The sequence below is a fragment of the Uloborus diversus genome, chromosome 3 (assembly GCF_026930045.1).
Source record: "Uloborus diversus isolate 005 chromosome 3, Udiv.v.3.1, whole genome shotgun sequence".
In the NCBI taxonomy this organism is placed as follows: domain Eukaryota; kingdom Metazoa; phylum Arthropoda; class Arachnida; order Araneae; family Uloboridae; genus Uloborus; species Uloborus diversus.
This window is the reverse complement of record NC_072733.1, coordinates 178867680-178892894: the sequence shown is the minus strand read 5'-3', so window position 1 is coordinate 178892894 and position 25215 is coordinate 178867680. Positions and strand designations below refer to the sequence as shown.

At 31.4% G+C, this 25215-nt stretch overlaps 1 protein-coding gene across 1 annotated transcript in view; it reads right to left on the bottom strand.

Moving 5' to 3' along the window:
• Nucleotides 1-22979, bottom strand: part of LOC129219071 (CTD small phosphatase-like protein 2) — a 36824-nt gene extending 13845 nt beyond the window's left edge. The window contains exons 1-6 of the mRNA XM_054853390.1: nt 22883-22979; nt 17425-17517; nt 16118-16265; nt 10649-10760; nt 10466-10552; nt 538-680 (exon numbers count right to left, since the gene is read on the bottom strand). Of these exons, the coding sequence (XP_054709365.1) occupies nt 538-680; nt 10466-10552; nt 10649-10760; nt 16118-16265; nt 17425-17517; nt 22883-22979 (680 nt within the window). The remainder of the gene's footprint in view (nt 1-537; nt 681-10465; nt 10553-10648; nt 10761-16117; nt 16266-17424; nt 17518-22882) is intronic.
• Nucleotides 22980-25215: the final 2236 nt, after the last annotated feature.

Sequence of the window (25215 nt, the reverse complement as noted above, 5' to 3'; positions counted from 1 at the left end):
TACCATTCTGTAAAGAACATAAAATGATCACAAAGCTTATTAACTTTGTATGAAATTCCACTATTTAATAACCAGGGACAAACAATGATTAACATCCTTACAATAAGTTGCAAAGACAGAAACAAAGAAGAAATCACAGGCACAACAATGTCTTCTTTTAAACTTAACAGAACTTTAACTCTTAACAGAAAATATTAATGCTTCGTAAAAAAGTAATTGCAATTTTGGAGATCTTACAATGGCATCGAAGGTTGTAGCATTAATCACTTTCAAGTCAAGATTTGTTTGAATGGTGATAAGTAATAACTGCTATCATGAAATCAACAGTAAAAACTCTTAACTGTGATAGACTGCAGCACAGAAAAAAAAGGGTATCAGAAATATAATAAAAAATATGCACTGTGCACAAAGTACTTTACAATTGATAAATAAAGAAAATGGCTGTGTAGATTTGTCTTTAGAGTGGAATAGAAAGGGATTTTCATTTGAATATAAATGCTTGCATGCTGCTTATTTCAAATAAAAATAGATACTTACTTAATCAGCTTCCTTTTAGGATCTAATAAATTTAGCAGCTGTTGGGCATATACTTTCTTTGATGCAGTAAATATAATTATTTCAAACAGCTTTGAAACCTTTTCAAGAAATTCCACAATGAAAGGACGTGTTCGGACAAACACCTAAATAAAAAGTATTTTACACAATATAGCATGTCAACATTATTAAAATACATTGCACGTACCAAGCACATGCCATGGCCCAAGCAAGACCCCCAAGCGGCAATGTAATGTATCCAATTGTCTTCATATTATTACTTATACTTTATAATATTTGTTTGTACTATATCTGTGTTTACTGAGTAAAGCACGATAATTCTAGTAACGCCTTGTTGAATAGAACATTTTTTATGCAGAAAAAACAAATGTGTAAAACAAAAATAGATTAATTACAAAAATACAATAGAAACGCATAATAGCAACATGTTAAAAAAACAAATAATGACTGAAATTGGGGACGAAAATATGCAGCGTTATAAAATACTACTAAAATACCACCAAGTTTAGACGTTTTATAAGTAAACATTGCATTTAATTTTTCTCTCTTTCCGGGCATTTAACGATTCACTTTAAAATCAGAGCAATCAGTCGAATTCAGTCCAGGATTAGAAAGTCGCTTTTGTCCTGTCAAAATCTAAAAAAATGTGCAAATAATAATAATGATGATTAGAAGAAGAAGCCAGACGATATTTTTCAAGTTAGACAATTTCAAAACAAAAAAGCCAATCTGGTAACCATGCAAACTTTCCACACTTGGAACTGCTTGCTTGGTTTCAAATCTGAAGAAGCATTAACAGCTGTCTCTTATCAATAGATAAGAGCCATGGTGATGCTGTATTGTCATGGCAACACCCATTCATTTGCCCTCCTGCCTAGGTTCGACTTGTTGCAGTATGGTTTCCTTTTTCCTTTGCCTGGGGATATGTGCTCCAGGAAAATCACCGTTTGAGTGACGAACAAGGTTTTTTTAACTTATTTTCAGTGTAAGTCAAGAAACGAAAAAATTTATAATTCATACTTCCTGTAATTATAAGCATACAAATGAAAAATTAAAATTAATTTTGGAGTGCTCAAGCTTTGCTTGGTTTGCTTGAGTGGCCCGCACATCACTGGCATCTAATATAACAAAAGCAACTCATTTTAACATTGAGGGCTCTAAATTAACAGCAGTCTGTTGGTCCGGGATCAGAAAAGCATCTATTAGAATAGCAGAATATTAATTTCAGTTGTCCATGGGACTATAACAGTGTTGTTTTATACTCGTTTTCTTTTCCAAAACTTTCAGCATAATAATTTTTTCAAACTTTGCATCTTTGTATACAATGTTTCACTTTTTATAAGAGAAGATATGTTTAGAAACTTCTACACCATTACAACATATTGTTTTGGCCAACTTATCAGCCTCTTTCAGGAAAAGAAAAAACAGGATTTCTAATTAGTATTTGGTGCTACAAAGATATTCCTGCAGTATATTTCTACTACTGATTGACTTTGCTTGTCATGTGTTTTTTTTTTTTTTTTTGCTTTTTTCATTAAAACTACAGCACAAAAATAGACCATTAAAAGTGTGTATGGACCAGTGAAATTCTGCAGCCATTGGACCAGGATCTTATTTTTTAAATTCTACCCCTGACATTTAATACTTTGTCAGATATTCTCCAGTTTTAATTTCAAACTATTTACTCTAATATATATTTAAAATCTATTTGGAAATACTCAATTGGAAAGTCCTACCCTACCTGCCCCGCCATAACAGACTTTTTCAAGCATGATCGTGATCAGAGTTCAAAAATACTGAAAATTGTCAAAATAAAACTGCATTGTTACATAAACACAGCCAAAACTATAATAGTGAAAATTCAGAAGTAGCAAAGTATTCTCAGATCACCAACTTAGTAAAATTCCTCTAATGCAGACACAAACAGGACAAAAATTTTTGTCCGCAATAGAGGTGTCCACAGGACAGGAGTTTAATAATGTTATTTGCATTGGAACTGGGAATTAAAAATTGTCCGCATAAGAGGGGCGTCCGTTTGGAGGGGTTTTACTGTATTAACAAGAAGTTGTAGAAATTTTGGTATAACCAAATGTCGCTACAATGAAATGGTTTCTCTGGTCCTTAAAGCTAGATTTAACTGTATAACTCATTTTCTACCCCCCCCCCCTAGAGAACAGAAAAGCAAGAGCTTTACCACTAGCTTAGCTACATTTCTTCTAAAAGTCATTGACAGGGATGAGAGGGGTCAGAAAGCAAAAAGGAGGAATCCAAAAATTTGTCATGAAAGCAAGTGTAATGTATCTATAAATTTTCTTTTTAAAAAAGTTAATTTACCAATTTTATAGCTACAATGAAATTTTTACTTAAAATATTTGGGCAAATACAGTCAAACCTCGTTAACGGGAAGTTGCTACACATAAAATATCACGTTACATGAGATACTTGATTGCTCCTGTTAACAATCACTTGGTAATTTATCGGGACTGATGAAAACTGGTTAATATGAAATAATTATCATTATACCTTGAATATCCCGAAGAGGCAGCATCAGACAGAAAAATTTCTGTTTTTTTGCATTTTTCGAACTGAGCTGTGCAGCCCCCCCCCCCCCCCCATGTGGATTTGTGAAGGGTTCAGGTGACGTCTTCCCCTCTGCATGACTGTCAATGCTTGAAATTTATAGGCAGGAGGGGAGCTCAGAGGTTGGCAGAAAAATAGGATGTTTTATAATTATTGCTTTAGTTGATGTCTGTATTGAAAAAGGGGGCAGGCAGATACCAGGGTCATTGAACTGAGTTAATGCTTGCCAAATACAGCTGTACTATTACATGCTGTGATCCTTCTTTGATGTCCCAGAACAATTGAAACTGAAGTGTTTACACCAATTACCTACTTACAATCACTGCTTTCTGAAAAATAAACAGTTTAACTAAACAGAACCTATTCAACTATATTTATTGCACAGGATCTTTTTTTTCTTTTAAAATTTACCTCCAAATCAATGAGTGCTTGCTATGCATCTTTCTCATGTGGACTTCTGTGTGTCTTGAAAACAAAAGCTAACAAAAAAAAAATTCATTTGCATATTAATTTTTTTCGACCCAAAATTAGTCGGAATTGACTAAACAAAAAGTTTTTTTTTTTTTTTTGCAAAGTGTTATTCAAGTGAACTGAAGTGAAGTGAATTTTTAACAAAAGGTTTACGCAACGACTACCCTTCCACAATACAATTTAAGAAAAACTGATTAAGCTTTTAACTGGGAAAAATTTAAAAACAGTAAATAAAATATTGAACAAATGGCTCATTTGCTCAAAATTGGGGACATTCTCCACTAAAAATGTAGATAAATACAATAATAATTACAATCTCAAGTTTTAATAAAATAAATACTCAAAACAAAAAAATAAATTTCTAAGAGTAGAGTTTTATTAAATGAGTTGTTGATTGTTATTGCATTCGAAATGAAAATTTTAAGTTAATTCTATTAATCTGCAAAATCTAACACCTGATTTTTTCAAAAGAAAGCTTTTCCCCGAAATAATGAATTTTTCTGGAGGAAAAAAAAACATTTTCTGAATACACAAATTGATCAACGAAACTCTGGGGAAAATAAAAATGAATCGCTAAAAAACAGGTAAAGTTGCACACTTGCTTCAATTGCAGTATAAATTCCAAATACAAAGGCTCACAAAAGATTGAATATTTTGAAAGTTTTGGATTGCAAATACAGTAGTCTCGAAAATCCAAGTGTCAGAAGTCGAGGTTCCGTTCAATTCAAGGTGCTTTATTTATTATTCAAGGCACATTTTTTTGGAAGCAAAAAAAAAAAAAAAAAACAATTTGGATTAAAATTAGAAGGTGAGTCTTTTAGTTTTTTACAATTGTACAACTTCCTTAGCAGCATACAAAAATGTGATAAAAAGGTGTGGAGATGTCAGTGTCAACAACGCTCGACAAGTGGCATGAAATAATGATTAACTTTTAGGGATGGTTTAATAGATGCCTTTGAGATAACAACTTGATATGATAATATATTTAAAATTAATATTGTTTTGCCACGAGAAATGAAAAAAACACGCTTTTGAAATATCCAATTGCAATCAAGAAGAGAAGTGCACAACTTGACGACCTAGGAGTCATTTATACAAAGTTTTTATTTTCACTCATTAATGGTTTTGGTGATATGCGTGGTACTTACACACACATAAGTATCATGATAAAACTTATCAAACTGGATTCTGGAACTTTCACTATATACTTTTCAATAGCCTACAAGTTCACACAAATGCGTGTTTACACATCATGAAAGAACCGATTAAAATTCCTTCCGAGATAATTAAAATGTACATTTGTGTTGAAATTTGAGTGATAATTTTTTTGTAAAGACAATACATTCTTTTCAATGTACAAAGAAGTACACAGGGGTCTCTCTAGGATTTTTCACAGGGTCTGTTTCTTGGGAAAAATCAAATAATTTTGAAAAACTAATTCATTTTGTGAAAAAATAAATCGTAAAAACAAAATTTCAAAATTTTGAGAAAGCCCAAACTGCATCTTTTGAATTGAAAACTTTTGAAACTTTTTATTGGGTGTTTTCCTCTTTTCTGGGTTTCATTCAGGGTTTTCCTAGTATTTGAGGGGGGCAGGGGGAGTGGCAATAGCTCTCTGGGAGATGGACACCCCTCAAGTATCCAATACCATTCTACATTATGTTAAATTATACTAGAAGTGTTATATGTATAGCACTTAAAATAATTTTTTACAAAAATCAGGTAGGGGTTCAGCATTTAACTTTTTCACCCAAGACTTAAAGAGCACAGAGTTTTGTTTTAAACTTATTAATTTCGTAATTTTAATAAAAAATGGAGATTTTATTTGTTTACTTCTTAACAAAGTGTACTAAACATCAAAAATTCGAAAAAATCCAGTTCCCATAGCGGATGCAAAGAGATAGCAATCCTCAAAGTGAATGCATCAAAAGTATAAAAAACGCTTGTAAAATAAATATTTCATGTAAAATTATTTCAGAATTGCATTGTAGAGGCTTATGATAAACATATCATTAATATTTATCAACATATTTTGACTCATAAAATAAAATGGAATTTCACTTTAAAAACTTGAAATAAGTGTTATAACAGAAATAAAGAAACTTTTCAATTATTTGCATCCTAATAAAGTGAAGTTAACTTGAAAAAAGAATAAAACACGATTCTCATATAGGATGTAAACAGATTGCATTTTTCAAAATGAAGGCATCAAAAGTATAAAAATGGTAAACAAAAAAGTTTATTAAAGTTAATCATTCTTGCTATCATCAAAAATTCAAACCCATATAATTTTCTCCCACTAAATAACATTCTAACATCGCAATGTAAAAACGCAAATATTGCCAAGCTGGTAAAATGATAAGAATTATTTTCTAATCAAGTCACTATTAAGGTTTGCCAGATGCTAAGTGGTGATAATTTTAAAACTGGTAACCCTGTCTGAAGCGATCACATTTTCTCTCCACTCCTACTATTCTTTTGCAGTTCTAAGTTCATTTCGCAGACATACATTATTTTTATTTTTGTTGTTTAAACAATGAGCAAGGAGAAAAGTGCTTACGCTACCTTTTCAGAGTTATAAGTTTATATCAACACCGCTGCAAAACAGCTATGATAAGACAAACATGCAAAATTATTTGAAACAAAACCGACTTTCAGCTGTTAATTTCTTTGAAAGAAACAAACATTATATTTAGTTGGCAGTATTAGTTATTTATCGCTTGCAAGAGCATCACAAGAGTACCCATTTCTTTTCTTACTTTTTGCAAAATTAGCAGATCCTGTATAAGCTGATTCCCTTAGTTTAACTTTTAAAGATTTGCTCTTTCCATAAACGGTTTGTGTAAATGTTTTGGTTTATCGGGATTTTGAAAAGGGTCCATTTTGGTTATTGGATTTTTGTGAAGGGTCCGGGTTAACGGACTCAAATTTCCCCTGGCCAGATCCCTGTACATAAAAGGTACACGTCTTTATGTCAAATAGGATAAAGTTTCAATTGCTAAGAATTTTCCAAATATTCTGAGTTTTCAGTAATCCAAGGTATCACCTTGGATTTTCGAGACTCGACTGTAATCTTGAAATCTGGCTTTTCCCTGGAGCACAATCACATCTGTCCTTCCGATCGAGAGCACATGGCCTGCCTAAGACACACTTCACATCATATGAAGATTCTGTTTGCTGAAATTTCAGCTAATGTAACAAAATATTCAATGTACCAAACTATCGTAATTTATCACTTTGATCTCGAACAATGGAATGTCCTGCTTATTAGAATTATTTTTTACAAAAAATTGGTAGCTCAATTAAGCACGCTCTACTGTACCAAAAGTAGGATTGATTCGTAGATAGCCTCTAAAGATGAAGCCTTCAGTATATGCATGCGGTTAGAAAAACCGGGAAAGTTTCTGATGATGAATAATACTTTGAACAAAGCACAATGAACTGTCTTTTCCCAATAAATGTCTAATTTTTCCTAAAAAACATGGAGAACCAATTTGTACTCCATTCACCTGTCTTCATCAAGTACAAGTATAATATTAAAAATTGTACTAGAATTTGAAACTTCGCTAAGATTTTTTTTTTTGGGGGGGGGGGACAAATATAAAACAGAAAAATGCGTTAATAGGCTTGTATTACAGTAGTTTACTATTGTTCTGCTGTATTTAATTTTAGGCATCCTTAATTTCATGTCACACTAATACATGTATAACTAAAACAACTGTCCAGGACCATAGGGGAAAATGTTTTGCTTAAGTTCGAAAGTTGTTTTATAAATTATCGAATAGAAATAGATTACAAATTATATTTTTTTCATATTATTGAGACATCAGAATTTCAATAGTAGCACAAAAAATTACTGTTTAAAAAATGCACAGGAATTTTTTTTTTAACACATCACAAATAAAATATATCAATTGAAATCAATGCATTCATACTGTCATGCTTCAACAGTAGACCCTTGTTTTACGCGGGTTTATTTTACGCGGTTTAAGGTTCGACATCTTTATTTTATTTTACGCGGATGAGTTTCGATTTCGGTTTTGGATGCGGCAATGCAAATAGATAAAATTCTCCCCTCTTTCAAAATCCAAACTCCTGAGACTGCAGATTGCGCATAATCAACTGCATTTTGGCGTGATAATAATCCAGCTTGGACCACTGGAGACATTTTACCTTTTCAGAGGTAAAGTTATTAAACTCACACAGTTCAGTACTCACTGGAAGAAAAGCTTTTAGGAGTGACCAAGGAGGACAAAAGCAACGAGAATACCGACACAGATGACACAGAACCAAAAACGTTCACACTGAAAATTTTGAGCCATTCCTAGACAATAGAAATGATCTTTCTGATTTGTTAGTGAAGGAAAATTCTATCATGGAAATGACGCAAGTGATCATGGATGCGTTAATGCTCTGCAAAGAACTACAGAGAAAAATTCTTAATAACTCCCAAAAGACTATCATAGCCAGCTCCTCTTTATAAACAAGACACGAAATTAATTTATGTTTTCTTTATACAATGTTGTGCATAAAAGTAGATATAAGTACACATTAAACTTATTACACAATTAGTTATCACTAGAATGAAGTATTTTGTTATTTACGGAACCAAACCCGTTTTAACACTAATATTAGGTCTCAATTTATGCAGCATTTCTGCGGAACGTAACCCCCACGTAAAACGAGGGTCTACTGTACTTCAATTCAAGATTATTTCTTAGTTGAATATTAAATTTAAGTGAAATTATTAACTGTCCAAATATTTCTGAGTTGAAATATAAAACAAACAATTTTTGGAAAATAGTTGTAGTTCTACATCTCTTATCAATCATATCCTATTGATCCACATGCCTCATTAATTTACATAAAATATACTGCACCAATTTTCACAAAACCTAACATACACACTATTATGTCGCCATATAATAGTTTTATATGGAGAAAATGTCCATACTCTACCTCAAAGGGTTAGGAAAAAAATTATCAATTTTTCAGTAATATTTTGGATTGAAAGGAGAAACATGTACCAGTAACAGACAGTTGTAAGTTTGGATTTAAATAATAAGCCTTTTAGGCAGGTAAAACTGATGTTGCTCTGGTTCATGAATACCGTACAATCATCCATGAGTTATCAGAATACATTTTATGGGCCAGTTGGTATTTACAAGGCAGTGGTGGAAGGTTATGAACAGCCACTACAATGTCAGATAGGGTTTCATGTTCATTAAAATTTAATAAGGCTTTAGTTACTTAAAAAAAACTTTTGCACATTTTGAAAAGAAAAAGGGAATTTTGTCCATTACTCATTCTTTCCTCAACCAGTTACTCGGTACAGTGAAACTTCTATGAGCGACCACCTCTATATAGCGACTATCTCCATAAACGACCACTTTTCTGAGGCCCTAATTTTCCCCCGTATTTGACTAATGCTAAAAAACCTCTGGGAAAGACCATTGAAACCTCTCACAATGACCAGCAAGTCGTAAACTTCAGCATTAAAAAATATAGGAATTTTTGTCAGAGAAAACTTGAAAAGAGAGAGACAACAAAAGAAAAAACAATAGAACGTGGAGTTCATACACAGACCAGTTCTCATGTTGACCAAGGTGGAAAGAAACCAGAATAAGCTATTAAAATATATTCTCCTCTGGGTTCAAACGTGTTCCTTTCTTGCTCTCTCTGCTTTGAACCTCAAAAATGTCACAAAAAGGAGGGCATTGTTTTCGGACATTTGGGAAGCTAAGGAGGCACATGCAAATCTCAAGGCAAATCAAGCATTCGCCTTTCACCGAGGGAGGTTGAAAAGAATAGCACTTTGTTAAAAGGTTGTTTCTTGGAATTTCTTGGTTGCTTATGGGAGAGGGGGTTAGAACCGAGCATTCCTACTTCATCAGAGTGGACAAAATTTATTTTTCGTGCCTTTGAGTAGTTTAAGAACTGGTTTCAGTGACTGCATCGCAGTCAAAATTTTGAAAAAGCAAGTTCTAACACTCGAGAAACATGTAGAAGTCATGAACTTACACAAGAAAAGAAAATCAGAAAGGAAATTAGCGGTAAATAGATGTTTTTGTCTTTCAGGCACACAGAATCTGATGAGGAAAATGAAAGTGATAAAAATGCGGAGTTGAGGGATGCTGTACGACTAAAGCTGTCAGCACAATAAACTAACAGAAATAGATAATCTTATCTTGTACTAATAATGACATGTTAGTAATTTATTTTTGCAGCTGAAAACTAAACTAGAAACTAAAGTTGTTTTAGGAAAAACAAAGAATCTGAAGCAAAGGAATCTCTTCACATATTTTAAAGCTGTTAGTTTTTAAATAGAAAAATCATGTAAAAAGTATATTTTAAATTTAAAATTAAAAAAAGTTTCTTTATTTAAACATTTTTATCATAATGTTTTTGATTAATATACTGCAAGAAGAAGGTAAATAACAACTATGGTGCTATATTTGCATGTTGGAAAAGGACCTCTAAGAGCAACCAACCTCCATTAACGACCACTTTTTTCATGAACAGAGAGTGGTCACTCCAGTGAAGTTTCACTGCTGTATTATGACATTTTTATTTGTTACTAGGGGTCGGACCTTTTTTCGAAATAGAGCAAATAAAAATAGAATTAACTCCGAGGATCTAGAAGCAGCCCAACGTTAGATGATACGTAGTTGCATGAGAGAAAAAGTTTTAATAATCTAAATGCATTAAAAGGCTCAGAAAATTGAGTTACCATGAGAGTGATGTCTTAAGCATGCCTGCTACTGGTGCCGTTACCATATATAATCTCTTCACTAAATTATTACATAAATTATGGTGGATGAAAATCTTGAATTGGTTCTTTAAAAAAAAAAGTACTTACCTCATATTCAACATCTTGAAATACAACAGGAAATGTAAATGAAGCGTCTGTTAATTTATCCAAACTACAATGTACTAAAGTTTCATCCTATAATTTAGTCACAACCATAAGAATCAATTTAAAAAAGACACTCATTCAATTTTAGGCATAAATTTAAAACATCACAAGAGAAAAAATACATACCAAATCAAGAACTAATGTAAATTCTGGACTACTTCGTGTCTTTAATGGCAATGCTGGTCCTTGAGCTCTCATCTCTGAAGTAAGTGGTGGCAAATGTTTGATGAAAAAGTAGCTATGAACAAGTATATTAAATTTTACATGATTGTAACAGACTTGTTATTGTATGATTTTTAGTCCAACAAATTTAGCCATACAAAAGGTGTTACTTGGAAAATATAAGAACTCAAGGTTATGTTCACAGAAAGCTTTGTTATCTCTCCCCCACCCCCTTGACTTTTTGCTGTACGTTTCCCCCTATTTTGAAAAGAACTTAGCAATCTAGGAGAAAATGGATATCATTTCTAACTTAGACTTTTCCAGCATCGTTAAAATTCAGAGCAATTTATTTTTCTCCAGTGGCATTTAAGAAAATAGAGCCACAGAACTCTCTATCACCCACTCTCTTGGTGTTCTTCCCTTAGTTTTGGGTATCAAAAGACGGGTGAGAGAAGTCTAAATAAAAGTTGTGGGTAAAGATCTGAGGAGGGAAACATCTGCTTTTGGGGAATAATGAATAATGTGTATCAGTTTTGTTTCTGAGAGAGTAAAATAAAGGGATCTTAATTGCTTGACCTTGAGGATTGGGAGGGGGGGGGGAGTACAACCAGTCTGTGCTCAGTTGTTGTAATCAACTTTATTTGATGTCCCTCCCTTTTTTTCCTTGGCATTACAGGAAATCCAAAAGTAATAAACTGCTCTGATGCTCTAAAAACTGGCGCAGCCATGATGGGGAAAAAAGTAGGGGGAAATTTTCATGATTTGAAATATTCACCTACGAGTAGAATTCTTTCTCCACAAGATGTTAATGCCAAATCATAATCTATGATATTACTGTGTCTATTGATCTATTGTTGTTGTTCCAACAAATTTGTGTATTGAAACGAACCGATGATGATTGTCATGAATGCTTGAGTTTTGAGCTAGCCCTTGGCTTTTTTTTAATGAAATCGAATGAGAAAATGAAGAAGCCATCTTTGTGCAGTAGTTTAACTTCTTGGATACACATCCTGATTTTGAAATCGCACATTACATTGTTGATGGAGGGTTTCTTCTTCATCGGTCCTTTGCTCAAAGCACTTCAATCCTGTTAAATGGCTATGATGACTTGCATAATAATGTTAAAGCCATGGAACAACTTTGGTGATGCTACAAAGCAGCTTTAACAGATATTTTTGATGAAACGATGAGTGCAACCTTGAATCAAGGTAAATTTCTTAATAATGCAAGTGATAAAAATAGGTCAATCTCTTTTCTTAGCTTTTAAAAACAATATATTTCTCTGAAGCTAGCCGAAGATGATGCTGATATTCTCATTGTTGAAGTAGTGTTCACTATCGCACAATCGCCCCTACTCAGATGAAGATATTGATCTCTTAGTAATTCTAATTGCTAGAACTCCTCCCAACAAGGAGAAATTTTCTCTCAAGAAAAGAAAAGGTAAGATGGAACAGAAACTAGACTTATTAAACAGTTTAGGAGGTCCATTGAAAAAGTCTATCTTATTTCTTCAACCTTTTTCTGGCTGCAATGGAACATCTGCTATATTTCAGAAAGGAAAATCAGCAGTCATGAATTTGCTCGAAAAACAACCAGACTTGCAATATGTAATGCAAGTATTCTATGAAAAAAATGTTTCGCATATGCAGATGGCAGAAATGGAATAAAATGCTTTCTAGAGGACTTTATATGATGCCCCTACAAAAGATAATTCCTTAGATACCTGTTGGCATCTTTGCTTTACTAAATCAGTTAAAAAAATAAAGTGGTAAATTTAAGTTCACTACACCATACTTCAAGTGCAGCCCAACAACTCAATTTCATGTTTATTATCATGTACAGACATCGCTTGGTCACAACCTAAACCCTGAGGAATGGGGTTAGAAAATGAAAGACAGTATCAGACCTGCCAACCTTACAAGGAGAAAAAACAGGAGATAAGGCCAAAGTTTTAAGGGAGAAAAAAAAGCAGATTTTATATCATGTTGTTGGAAGAAAAAGTTGTATTATGCTATAGTGATGTAAAATACCCGGGTATTTATTTTTAGGGGTAAATACACAGGGTATATACCCGGGTAAATACCCAAAATAGGTATTTACCCGGGTATTTATTCCAAAAGTTACATTCAACTAAAATACTTTTCTGTATGTATTCCGCTTTGTATATATATAACCAACCATATACAAAACAGTAAATTTTTGCCCAAAAATTGTATTTTGATCACATATTTAAAGAATTATTGTGTGAAACAACTTAGCAATCTAATATGATATTCACATTAAAAGTGTTGGATATGCCTAATCAATGTTGATAGCCAAATTTCAGATATAAAAAGCCATTCTGCAAGCCTAACTGGTTACAAAAAAAAAAAAGCAAACGTCAATTTTTTAAGGTCCTAGTCTTTTATAACCCAGTAATATGTCCCTGCATGACATTAAAATGTAAAGAAATATTGCTCAATTTATTATTACTATTTATTTACCTATATCTTTTGCAGGAATTTCCTCCAAACTTAGTTCAAGAGTTATACAGTTGCTACAATAAGTTACATTTATAACTTAAAAATTGAAGATAGATGATGATTTATGCTGTGTAATCTGATCGTCATTCTAATATATTTTTAAATACAGTACCTTTGAATTTTACTTTCGTTACATTTACATCTAGGGTAACATCCCTTTTTCAGGGTCTCTATAATCTACAATACAAGAACAGATTCCAATTTCATAATGTTTGTATTTTGGTTAAACACTACTCTGCGAGCTGCATATTAAAACTAAGCTCTGGACTTATACGGATTTCCTTCTCTTGACTTTTATACTATACGTATGACTCACACTTAAGTGTCTTGCTACCTTCAACTCACTTTATTTTGGCTCAAGCGCATAAAAAACTTTATACCTTTTCTTAAATTGTTGCAAACTTTTGCTTTTTGTTTCTATCTTCAAACTTCAGATGAAACAGCGTACCTAGGTGTCACACTATTTCATCACCTTTCATATTTAGAATAAATAAATGAAAAATGAGGAGTGGAGGGTTATACACACTTATAAAGCTATGTTTACAGTGCAGTGTGTGGGAACTTGCGCAGTCAGTGATGTTGAAAGGATGAAAGTACATTCACGAAGTCAATGTTTAGTAGTGAATAACAAAGCTGAAACTTAGCACGACAATTCCTTTCCAAATATTTTCGGGTGTGAGAGCGAGAAATTTTCTTTAGCTCTAAAATTTGTTGCTCCCGAAAAACTCGCATTATAGTCATTTCGCGTTGTAGCGGGAGTCGACTGTATATACATATAATTATAATAAAAGTGAAAAATATTGAAAAGACCACACCAAAAGCCCATAGATGCACAACACAGCAAAGCCAAGTAAAGATAAAAAGTATACAAGCCAAATAATAAATTTTAAGCATTTTATACGAAAAATATTGATGAGAAAAAGGAAAATACAAGCAGCAATTTAATAGAAAAACTTGAAAGGTTGAATCCAGAGCTCATCAGCTGTGGAGGATTCAATAGATATGTCAAAAAACCATAAAATTTAATTACAAACTAAAAAGAGTGGTTTATGCAATACAGAGTAACATTGGGCTAAATGCACCACATGTTAAACTATAAACAAAAAATAAACAAGAATTATTGTTCCCTCATGCTTCCGTTTTTTTCTTTTCATTTTGGATATGACTAACCTAGATTGTAATTTTGAAATCATGAATTTCATCACTGAATTGCTTATACTTCTCCAATTATGACATTGAAAAGAAAGATTCCTTGGTTCACATGATATGTTTCTTTCATAATTTCATCAAGTCTTTCAATAAAAAATAATATAAACTGTGTAATACATATCTATCAGTTTTAACAATTATTTCACATTTAGATTTTTTTTAAAAAATCCCATTCACTTTTTGCATATTTTTGTAAAATATCCAGTTTTTGGGTATTTACCCAGGCCTTGGGTAAATACCCAAAAAATATTTACCTACCCGCTGGGTATTTACCCGATCCACATCACTTATGCAGAATCATTTCAAGTAAATAGACTAATTTAATACTGTCTCAGAATTGTAAAAATAAAGCATACAAGTGACATACAGTTTTTTCTAATTATTTTAGTTTTGTCTAAGTTAATATTTAACGGTACAGTAGAGTCCCGACTTACGCGAGGGATGCGTTCCAAGACTCCTCGCGTAAGTCGAAATTTCGCGTTGTGGAAAAAGGTACGTGTAAAAGTTTTTATAAACGTACCCAATTTTTTTAAACACTTGTAAACACCCCTTCAAACTGTTAAAAACTATTTCTCAACTATACATTACTGTTTATTACATATGGAACCGAATGTTTACTTGTATTTAAAAAAAAAGTTTTATTCATCACAAATTACTACTACGATGCACAAAATCAGTGATCAATGGGAAAGAAAGACATACCAGTTTACGGTACGTGCTTCAGTATATAGTAAGAAATGCAAATGCACTATACTTGTACTGTACAGTAGATCCAGTAATGATATTTATAATTTAAAAAAATTAAAGAGAATGGTGATTTATGCTGCGTAATCAAACAGTTATTCTAATATATTTTTAAGTACAGTTGCTTCACTAGTTCTTTTATAACGTTTCCAACTATAGCAACACCCCTCTTCCTGGTTTTTTTAATTAACAATACAAGAGCAGCTTCCATTTTCGTAATTTTTTGCATTTTACTAAGATACTACTCCATGAACTTTTATGGATTTCCTTTTCTTGACTTTTAATTGTTTGATTCATTCATACCTTACTGTTGTGCTACCTTCAACGCAATTTTTAATTTAGCTTCAGCTTTTCAAGAAGCTTTAGCTTTTCTTTAATTGTCGGAAAAACTTTCTCTTTTTCTTTCTGTCTTCAGAAACTTAAGATGAAACAGCGCTCTTAATGTCATTATATTTCATCATCTTTTGCATTTAGAATGAAAAAAATAAATGGAAAATGAGGAGTACGTAGTTATTTGGTGTAAGCGATGTTCACACTAGTACGGTGTAGGAACTTCCGCTCTCATCGATGCTAAAGGGTTTATTCACACAAAAAAAAAAAAGTTTTTTGTAGCTAATAACAAAGCTGTTACATACCACGATTCTCTTCCAAAAATTCTCACGTTGCGGGTGAAGAATTCGCGTTAGGTCTAAAATTCTTTACTGTGAAAAAAATCGCGTTATAGCCATTTCGCGTAAGTCGGATCGCGTTGTAGCAGGAGTGACTGTATTTTCAATTGAATCTAATTAAGATCTTAAAATTATTAACTAAGGTATCAACTCAGTAATTTTATCATAAGTTAAAGCCTAATTATGTATTCTGCAGCTCTTTTGGTTTTGACTGCAAAATTAATTTCATTGTATACAAACTAAGAAACAATAGTCAGAAACAAGTTTAAATGTTGTTTTGAAATACTTACGGATCAAATGTTGCTTCCCAGTCTTCTGCCACTTCAGCCTCTTCAGATGGTGTATAATTGGCATCATACAACAATGGAGTAGATATGGCATTGCAAATTAACTGTTCCTTTGTACTAGAATCTTCTTTGTCTCCATTAATAGGCTTTTCTAAAAGTATTATATACATTATACAGTACAACTTCAATTTAAGGATATCTGATTTAATGATTTTCACAATTTAATGATACATTTCACTAGTCTGGATTTAACTGCATTGTTCTTTGATTTAACAATAACTTTTTCCAGTCTCTTGACAATCGTTAAATTAAGGTTATACTGTGTGTATATATATATATATATATATATATATATATATATATATATATATATATATATATATATAATTCAAATACAATAAAGGAAACAAAAAACTGCTTTTGCATATAAACATATATTGCTGCCTCAGAGCAACACTCAGGAATAACACCAAAATATCCTACTGTTGCTCTGAGGCAAAGATGTAACTACTCAGTGGTATAACAGCCTATGGGGGCCAAGGCCCACTGTGTCCATCTCAGCTTTTGTGACTGAAGGCTCTCAGGTATATAATTATTGCAGGACACATGCCCACTAAAGATAATTTTCAGTGTCTCCTAGAAATAATTGCATTTATATTCATTTGGGTGAAGTTTTTTAGCAAATTAATGCACAAAAGCTGCCTACATTTAGTATAAAAAACTCAAATCAATTTAATCGAAAATTGAAATTTTAAGCTCGTTTTTGATTTAGGACAGATAAATCTTCCATCTTTGCCCATGTTTTATTTCATATTTAAAAAAATTTGTTTAGTTTTTAACAATTCAATACATAAAATATGAATACATAATAGCAATTAGAATTGATTTTCTTTTAGGTTTTGCCCAAAAAATAAAGCAAATTTGCTTCAGAATTAACACTATTAAAAAGAAAATAATGTTCAAATTTGATTAAAAATTTACAAATCATTGTGGTGATGTGGAAAGAACACATTCATGGTTTTTTAGAAAAAAAGTAAACGTATAGAAGAGTTTACAGGGGAAATTAAAAACAAAACTGAAATTTAAAAAAAAAACTAAAAAAGGGTCCCGATTCTGAAAAAAAAAAAGACTGCTAGGCAAAAAAACGGACCACCAAACAATACATTTTAAAGGATTTTTAGTAATGGCAAAAATAAAAACTAAGATTCAATTATATAATTCTGCAACCTGTTTATGTATTTTTAATTTTAAATAGCATCGATATTATGCAGTAACATTGCATGCACAAAAAGGCATAAAAAAATGCACACCTGTTATTGCTGTTATATTTTCGTAAATAAAATTCACATCTTTTCCTTTATCTTCAAAATTAAACATAGGAATTTCTTCTTCTGTGACATTATCTAAAAAAAATATATATATATGAGTCTTGATTTTTCATATGCAAATCATACAGTATTTAACATTTTATGCTCAATTACTGTGAAGTTTATAATACATATAAATGCATGATTGAGCAACAATGGTTTGGGCTACAAAGAGGTAAGGGCACCAAATGGTCTCAATATAAATGTACATATCTAATAATTAATTGATGTATAATTTTTATCTGACTACACTAATCACATGCATTTGATAGCACAAAGTCTTCCACAGAAATACATTCAGTGTTTGCTTTCCACTATCTGTAACCTGGGTTCCAGGGACCCATTAATGAAAGAAATTTGGGTCCTTTGGTGGGAAAACATTTGAACAGAAAATCTTAACAATTTAAATGAATAAAACAATCTTTATAATTTTTGTTTACATGAAAAAATAAGCTTCCCGTAAAGTGGTTAAAAACATAATGAAATACACTTGGCTACTTTTTATCCCTTATCTTTTCTGGTTATAATTGTTAAGTTATTTTCAAATAATATACTTAAAAATAATATATTTTTCTAGTTACAGTAAGTTTATAACACTTAAAAGTGACCCGAGTATGATTCTACCATGAAACACCAAACAAGTACCTCTGATTCATTTAACACTCCCCTTTTCCTTTGTTTTCCAGGAATTCTTTTTCGGTGAAAATACCGCCCCAAGAAATAGAAGAAAAAAAAAAATTGCTTACGCTGAAACGAACCCAATACAAAAAGAAATTTTTCATCACAAAAATGAACCATTCTCTGATAAGAGTATGAATTTGCAATCTTAAATTGATTCATTGGATTTTGACTCTTTAGATCTGTTTTGGCTTTCATGCTATTGTTAAAATAACTCAGTTTTAAAATGGCGTGATACACTAATGTGCCTTTTACAAGTTCAAATTAATATAGCCAATCAGAAAGGGATGAATTACAAGAAAGAGTATAAGAAAATAATTGCTTAGTATCAAATTCAAGAATTCATTTGAAATTTAACAAGAAAAGTGCGTGAAGAACAGAACTTTGTATTTGGCACAATCCAGAAAATATTTGGCATTCCTTCTCTCATCCGTTAATTGGAGATTCAAAATATTGATTTTTATAAGAAAGTCTGGTTACAAGTATGCAAAAGAGATAGGCTTTTACTGTACAGTTGCCTTGTACTCATCCTGAAGGGTGCATTGAAACCACTTTTTTTTAATATTTACTAGAGATGCACAGAATACCATATTTTGCCGAATACCAAACATTCAGTACAAATTCAAACTCAATATTCGGTGGTCCAAAAGAAAAAATAAATTAACATAGTAAATATACTTATTTGTTTTATGTTTGGCTGAAATTCCGCATAAATAGATTAAAAAAAATTCCTCAGAGATAATGTGATAACTGATAATCATAGTAAAAGATTCTATATCAAAAATAAAGAACCTAGCATTTACCTTACATACAAGTACAAACAAAGTTGCTCAAAATATCAGTACAAACTATTGAAATGGTTTTCTGCTAGGTTAATCGCTTCGGTAACTGATAAATAATTGTATCATCATAACACTAGAATTAGGGGAGGGGTCATTTTGACCCCAAGCACACTTGTTTTGCTAACTGCTCTTTGGTACTTTCATAAAAAGCTTAAAAATTTCTTGACTTTTCCTAAATCACCTTGCTGTGTAATAATATAAGGATTTTTAAAAATTTTAAACCCGAACTTGAGGATTATACCTAGAAGCATGGGAAGGTGTTATTTTGCCCCTTTAAGAAAAAAAGAAATCTAAATACATTTACTGGTGCAGAAACAGAGCAGAAACTCAAAAATGACTCTTGGAACATATCACAGCAAGAAATATAAGCATTTATAATCTTTTTGTACACAAAAGGGAGCGTTAGTTACTAGTTTCTGAAATGTAACTGAAACAGAGCTGGTTAATTTTAAACTTTTTTTAAATACTTCATCAGGGGTCTGTCCAGGATTTTTCACAGGGTCTGTTTTTTGTGAAAAATCAAATAATTTTGTGAAAAAAGAATTAATTTTGTAAAAAATCAAAAAATTTCGCAAAAAAAAAAAAAAAATTGTTAAAACGAAATTTTAGAATTTAGAGATGGCACAAACTGCATCAATTAAACTTAAAGTTGAGTGTTTTCCTCTTCTATGGTGAGAAAATCATTCTGGATTTTTTCTCTGATATTTGGCGGGGGGGGGGGGGGGGGGGGGGGCATCGCTCTTTCAAGTATCAATATTTATCTACCATTCTGCATTATGTTAAATTATACTAGATATGTTTCTGTACAATATTTAAAATAATTGTAACAAAAATATAAATAAATAAAACAAAATTCAGAATAGGGTTCATCATTCAACTTTTTGACCCAAGACACTCTTAAAAAGCACAGAATTTCGTTTAAAACTTATAAATTCCGTGATTTTAACAAAAATAAAAAGATATTTCAATTGTTTACCTCTTAACAAAGTGTAATAATCATCAAAAATTCGAAAAATCGGATTCCTATAGCGGATGCAAAGAGATCGCAATTCTCAAAGTGAAGGCATCAAAAGTATAAAAACGGCTTGTAAAAGAAATATTTTTGATAAAATTATTTTAAAATTGCATTTTAGAGTCCTATGATAACATATCATTAATATCTGTTCACACAGTTGACCCCCCCCCCCCTCCCAAAAATAATAATAATAATAAAATAAAATAAACCATCTATTCAGCATTTTAATTTTTGACTCATAACAGAAAATGGAATTTTGCTTTAAAAACTTGAAATGAGAGTTCTAACAGAAATAAAGAGAATTTTCATTTATTTGAATCCTAATAAAGCGAAGTTAGCTTGAAAAAAGAAGAAAATATGATTCTCATATCGGAAAGTTAATCATCCTTGTTAGCATCGAAAAATCAAAATCCATATCATTTTCTCCCAAAATAACAATTAAACATCGCACCGCACCGTAAAAACGCAAATATTGACAAGCCGACAAAATGATGAGAATATTTTCTATTCAAGTCATTATAAAGGTTCAACGCCAGATGCTAAGTGGTGCTAGTTTTGAAGTTGGTAACCCTATCTAAAGTGATCATATTTTTTCCTCACCCTTACTATCCCTTGGCAGTTCTAAGTTCATTTCGCAGATATATATTATTATTGTTTATTAAATCATGAGCGGGGGGGGGGGGGGGAGTGCTTACCAATGCCTTTTCAGAAAAGTTTACAACACCGCTGCTAATTAGCTGTGATAAAACAAACAACCATTATATTTATTTGGCAGTAGCAATTATTTATCGCTTGCAGGAGCATCGCAAGAGTGCCGATTTTTTCTCTTTTTTTTTTTTTTTTCAAAATTAGCCAATTTTGTATAAGCTGATCCCTCTAATTTGACTTAAAAAAAGGTTCCAAAAATGATCGGTTTATACACAGAAATATGCATTATTTTGCTTTCAAATTTGCTCTTTCAATAAACAATTTGTGACAGATCTGATCTTGTTTATCAGAATTTTGTGAAGGGTCCGTTTTGTTTGATCGGGATTTTGTGAAAGGTCCGTTTTGTTTGATCGGGATTTTGTGAAAGGTCCGTTAACGGACCCAAATATCCTCTGGCCAGACCCCTGTTCATTACATGTAATTAAATTCTCTATCTTCTTTATCTTTGTATTTGATATAAATAGGTTCATTTTTAACAAATTTTCACAATTAAATTACATTATGCAGGGGTACTATGCAGATTTCTTTTCAGAGGGTTAAAATGATCCCAGCTGTTATTCTAGGTATACGAAGACCATCGTAATTCTAGTGTTAAAAAAATGATGAATGAAATTCATTGCAAAGGATTATTAAACTTTGATTACAATGATTAATTTTAATTAGGTTGTTTTTAAACCTAAGCTAATATTCCATATGGTGTAAAACTTTAGAAATTAAAGTACTGCAAAATTTAATATCCAAGTGTTTTACTTTTTCTTTGTTGTGTATTTTATGAATATAAAAAGAAAGCAAATAATAAATTGACTTTATATATTTATTACTACTTAACATGAGGTTTTTCTTTTTCTGGTTACTGTGTCATGTCAAATGTAATGTGTCATAAGATCCAACAGAAATTCAAAAGCAACAAAATTTAAATTCAACATATGAGTGCTTTCTTTTGTATTAAAATTACATTTAATGAGGTAAAATTAATAAGTAACGATTTGAATTAACTTTGTACTGTGGTACTATATTGTAACTTTTATGCAGCATATAAAAAATTGTCCATTTACCAATTATTGAACATTAAATTTGTTTACTATTCGGTTGCTGAATACTGAAGTATTTGGCTGAACCGAATATTCGGTTCACCTACCGAATACAGTCGAGTCCCAACTTACGGGAGGGATGCGTTCCAAGATCCCTCGCGTAAGTAGAAATTTCACATTGTGGAAAAGGGTATGTGTAAAAACTTTTATAAACATAACCAATCATTTTAGACACTTATAAACAATACCTTAAACTGTTAAGAGGGTAGTTTTATGGTGCAATTTTTATTTATTCATTTTTTTATAAAGTAAATGTTAGAAGTAATTTTTACTGCTACAAACGCTGCATGATCATAAAAGAGTGTCCAAAATAAAGTGCTTGAAAACATCGCAACTAAAAATCATGCATAACTCAACCATAATATCAAGTACCAAATACACTCAGAAAATTATTTAAAGGAAAGAATTGACAGAGAACTTACCATGTCTACTTGAATATAGGTTGATTGTCCTACTTTTAGAGAAAAAGATTAGGAAAGAAACCGAACCCACATTCAAATTAATCCCTGGTTTTAGAGAAAAATGGGGAGCTTCTTTTGCCACATTTTCCCCTCCAAAAATATTTTTATTTTCCCTCCAAAAATATTTTAGAAAGCAGGAAAATTAAATCTTGATTTTACTTTTACAAGTTTTTAACTGTCGATTTTATTCAGTAAAATATAGGCTTCTAATTTTTTGCTTCCTTATTCCATTCTTTTTTCAAAAACAAGTTTCATTTTACTTGGAATCAGCAATAGGTACACCACTTCTCGCGTTTTTCATACAGTCGGCTTTTACTGCAGTTTAGGTTTTTAATTATAGGCTAGAGAATATATAATTAATCAGAACGTGTCAATACATTTCACAATTGTTTAGATGAAAGAGTAGGACTCTAAGCTGCCATATTAAAAGATTATCACCTCATCATATCCATCCACTTATAATTCATCATCAACTCAAAAAAAAAAAAAAAATCTAGGGCATAGTCCCACTGTAAAGTGTACGCAATTTTCCTAATTTGTGTACACTTTATGCAATCTCACACCTTATTTCAAACCCTGTGATATTTTGCAGAGCTTAACACTTACCTTCTAAAAGCCTGTATATAGGTGAAAAAATGTAGACTCCACCAGCATCAGCAATATCACACTTTGATGAATCTATAATATTATTAATAGCAACCATCTCAATAATAATTTATTAAGTACATAAAAATGTACAATATAATATAACTTACTAGCAAAAACTACATTATGAAATGTCAGCAAAAAATCCTAACATCTTAAACTTCATCAGATTTTTTATTTATATATCATTGAATTAAAAAAAAAAGAATGAAATCTTGAATTTTTAATGTGTTATTACAAAAAGTTATAACAAAAACATTTAATAAATAGGAACAACTAATTTAATCACAGAAATTCACAGCATGAGAAATATATTTCATAGAATAATGTGCTAGTGCGTTTGGGCCTGGTTTTAAGAAAAGTAATGTAAAAATTTTCAAATTATTGCCTTTCTCTGTAGTTACTACACATCATGCTTGAATTTTGAAACTCTAGTCTATGAACATTTACCATTTTAGAAATAGTAATTCGTCCTGAAAAAGCTTTCATAGAAACAATGCGATTTGCACTAGTTTAACAAAATTTAAAAGAAAAACTTTTTTACAAAATCAATAAAAATGTTTAAAAAAAGTAGCTTTTTTTGAAAAGATTTCCAGCAATAGGGACTGAAAGTATGAAGAAAGAAGATAATTCCTCTCCATTTTATTGTACTTTTACACTCCTCCACCACTGCATTCCTGCAAAGAAACAAAATGTTTCAAAACTCATCAATAAGCCCTTGTGCCTTTTCTGAATTATTTTTTCCTTCCTCTAATGGCTTTTTGTGGACTTTTTTGACAATAGATACTTTTGTTCTCTGAAGCAGAACACTTTGACGTTTTGCAACGTGAAACTATTTGACCAGACCAAGATAATATAGACGAACACAGGAACGTCGTTTGCAGAAAAATTTAAATTTTTCTTAAAACAAATTTTTTTTTTTTTTTTTGGATGAGCAACACATGTTGATCTCCAATTAATAATATTTTAAAGGAGTAAATATAGCTGAAAAAACATTCGGTTTGCTTAGTAGTATTCTACTCACTTTCAACTTTACATTTTCTCTGTCAGCAGTGAGGTAAGACTCGAGAAAAGTACAGCGTTTTTAGGCAGCAAATTTTTAAGCACTGATTTGAGTTTGCAGACAGTTTTAAATTTTATCTAGGTCTGCATTTGACCAAAATTGTTCTGCAAGATAAATTCATACATTATAAATTTACCTTCAGAATGTTAATTAATACAACAATTAACAAAAAACATAACTGTACCTTTTTAAAAAACTGATCTTAAAATCAAAATTGTTTTATACTGGACTGAACATTTTGTTTATTTGTTGTTAAGTACTCAGTCTTACTGCAGAAAAAAGCATAAATTTAAATTTCAGGCATACATTCCTGACTGAAAATGCAAAGCCCTGTACTATGTTCATTCTCAACACCTAAAAGTGCAGTCTCTGTTCCTCGAAACATCGAAGAGTTCTGAGCACTTTGATACCGTCATGGGTGCAAGTTTGGTGATGTGTTCAAGACGGAAAATATTTTTAGGAATTTACATTTTCTGAATAGTGTTGCCTTGAACAAATCGAGAGGCAACAAAATCAAAATTTTCCAATGGGCATTGTAAAAGAATAACCATGCTAGTTCTTAACACAAGGTCCACTTAAAGCATTTGGCACCTTGCCAAATGTGATAAAATCATAAAATTCAGTAAAAGTATTCACAAACAGAAAATTATCTGCAATTTTCAGATAAAAAGAAATCAATCCATCTTCAAAATTAGCTTGAAAGATTATTGAAAAAAGACAAAAAATACTCCACAGCCAAATTGGGAATTTATTTTGAGTTGTTGCCCTCCGTTAGAAATGCCGGTAGTAGAATGAAAATGAAACGTCTTATGTTTATTTTTCCAATTAACTGAATGCTCCATTTTAAAAGTAAGTGTTTGCATTGTATATTTGTACCGAAATACATATTGAAACTTAAAAAACAAATGCTTAACGTTGATGGAATATATACTGCAACTTAAAAATCAAATACTTAACATTGATAGATGAGAAACTATAACTTATAGATTTATAATAACTTTTAGTGTGTGGGTCACTCAGAAAAATCAGGAATTTGTGTTTCTGGTTTTTATTATAAAGAATAAAAATTTAGAAAATAATTCAAGTAAATAAAACACTTTAATACAACTGATGGAATATAATGAAGTTGCTAAATGAGAAAAAAAATATTTTTTATTTCTTGCTTAAATTTTGGCCACAGAATGTGATATATCACATTCGTGGACTGTAACCACTTATCTTTTTTTGTTCC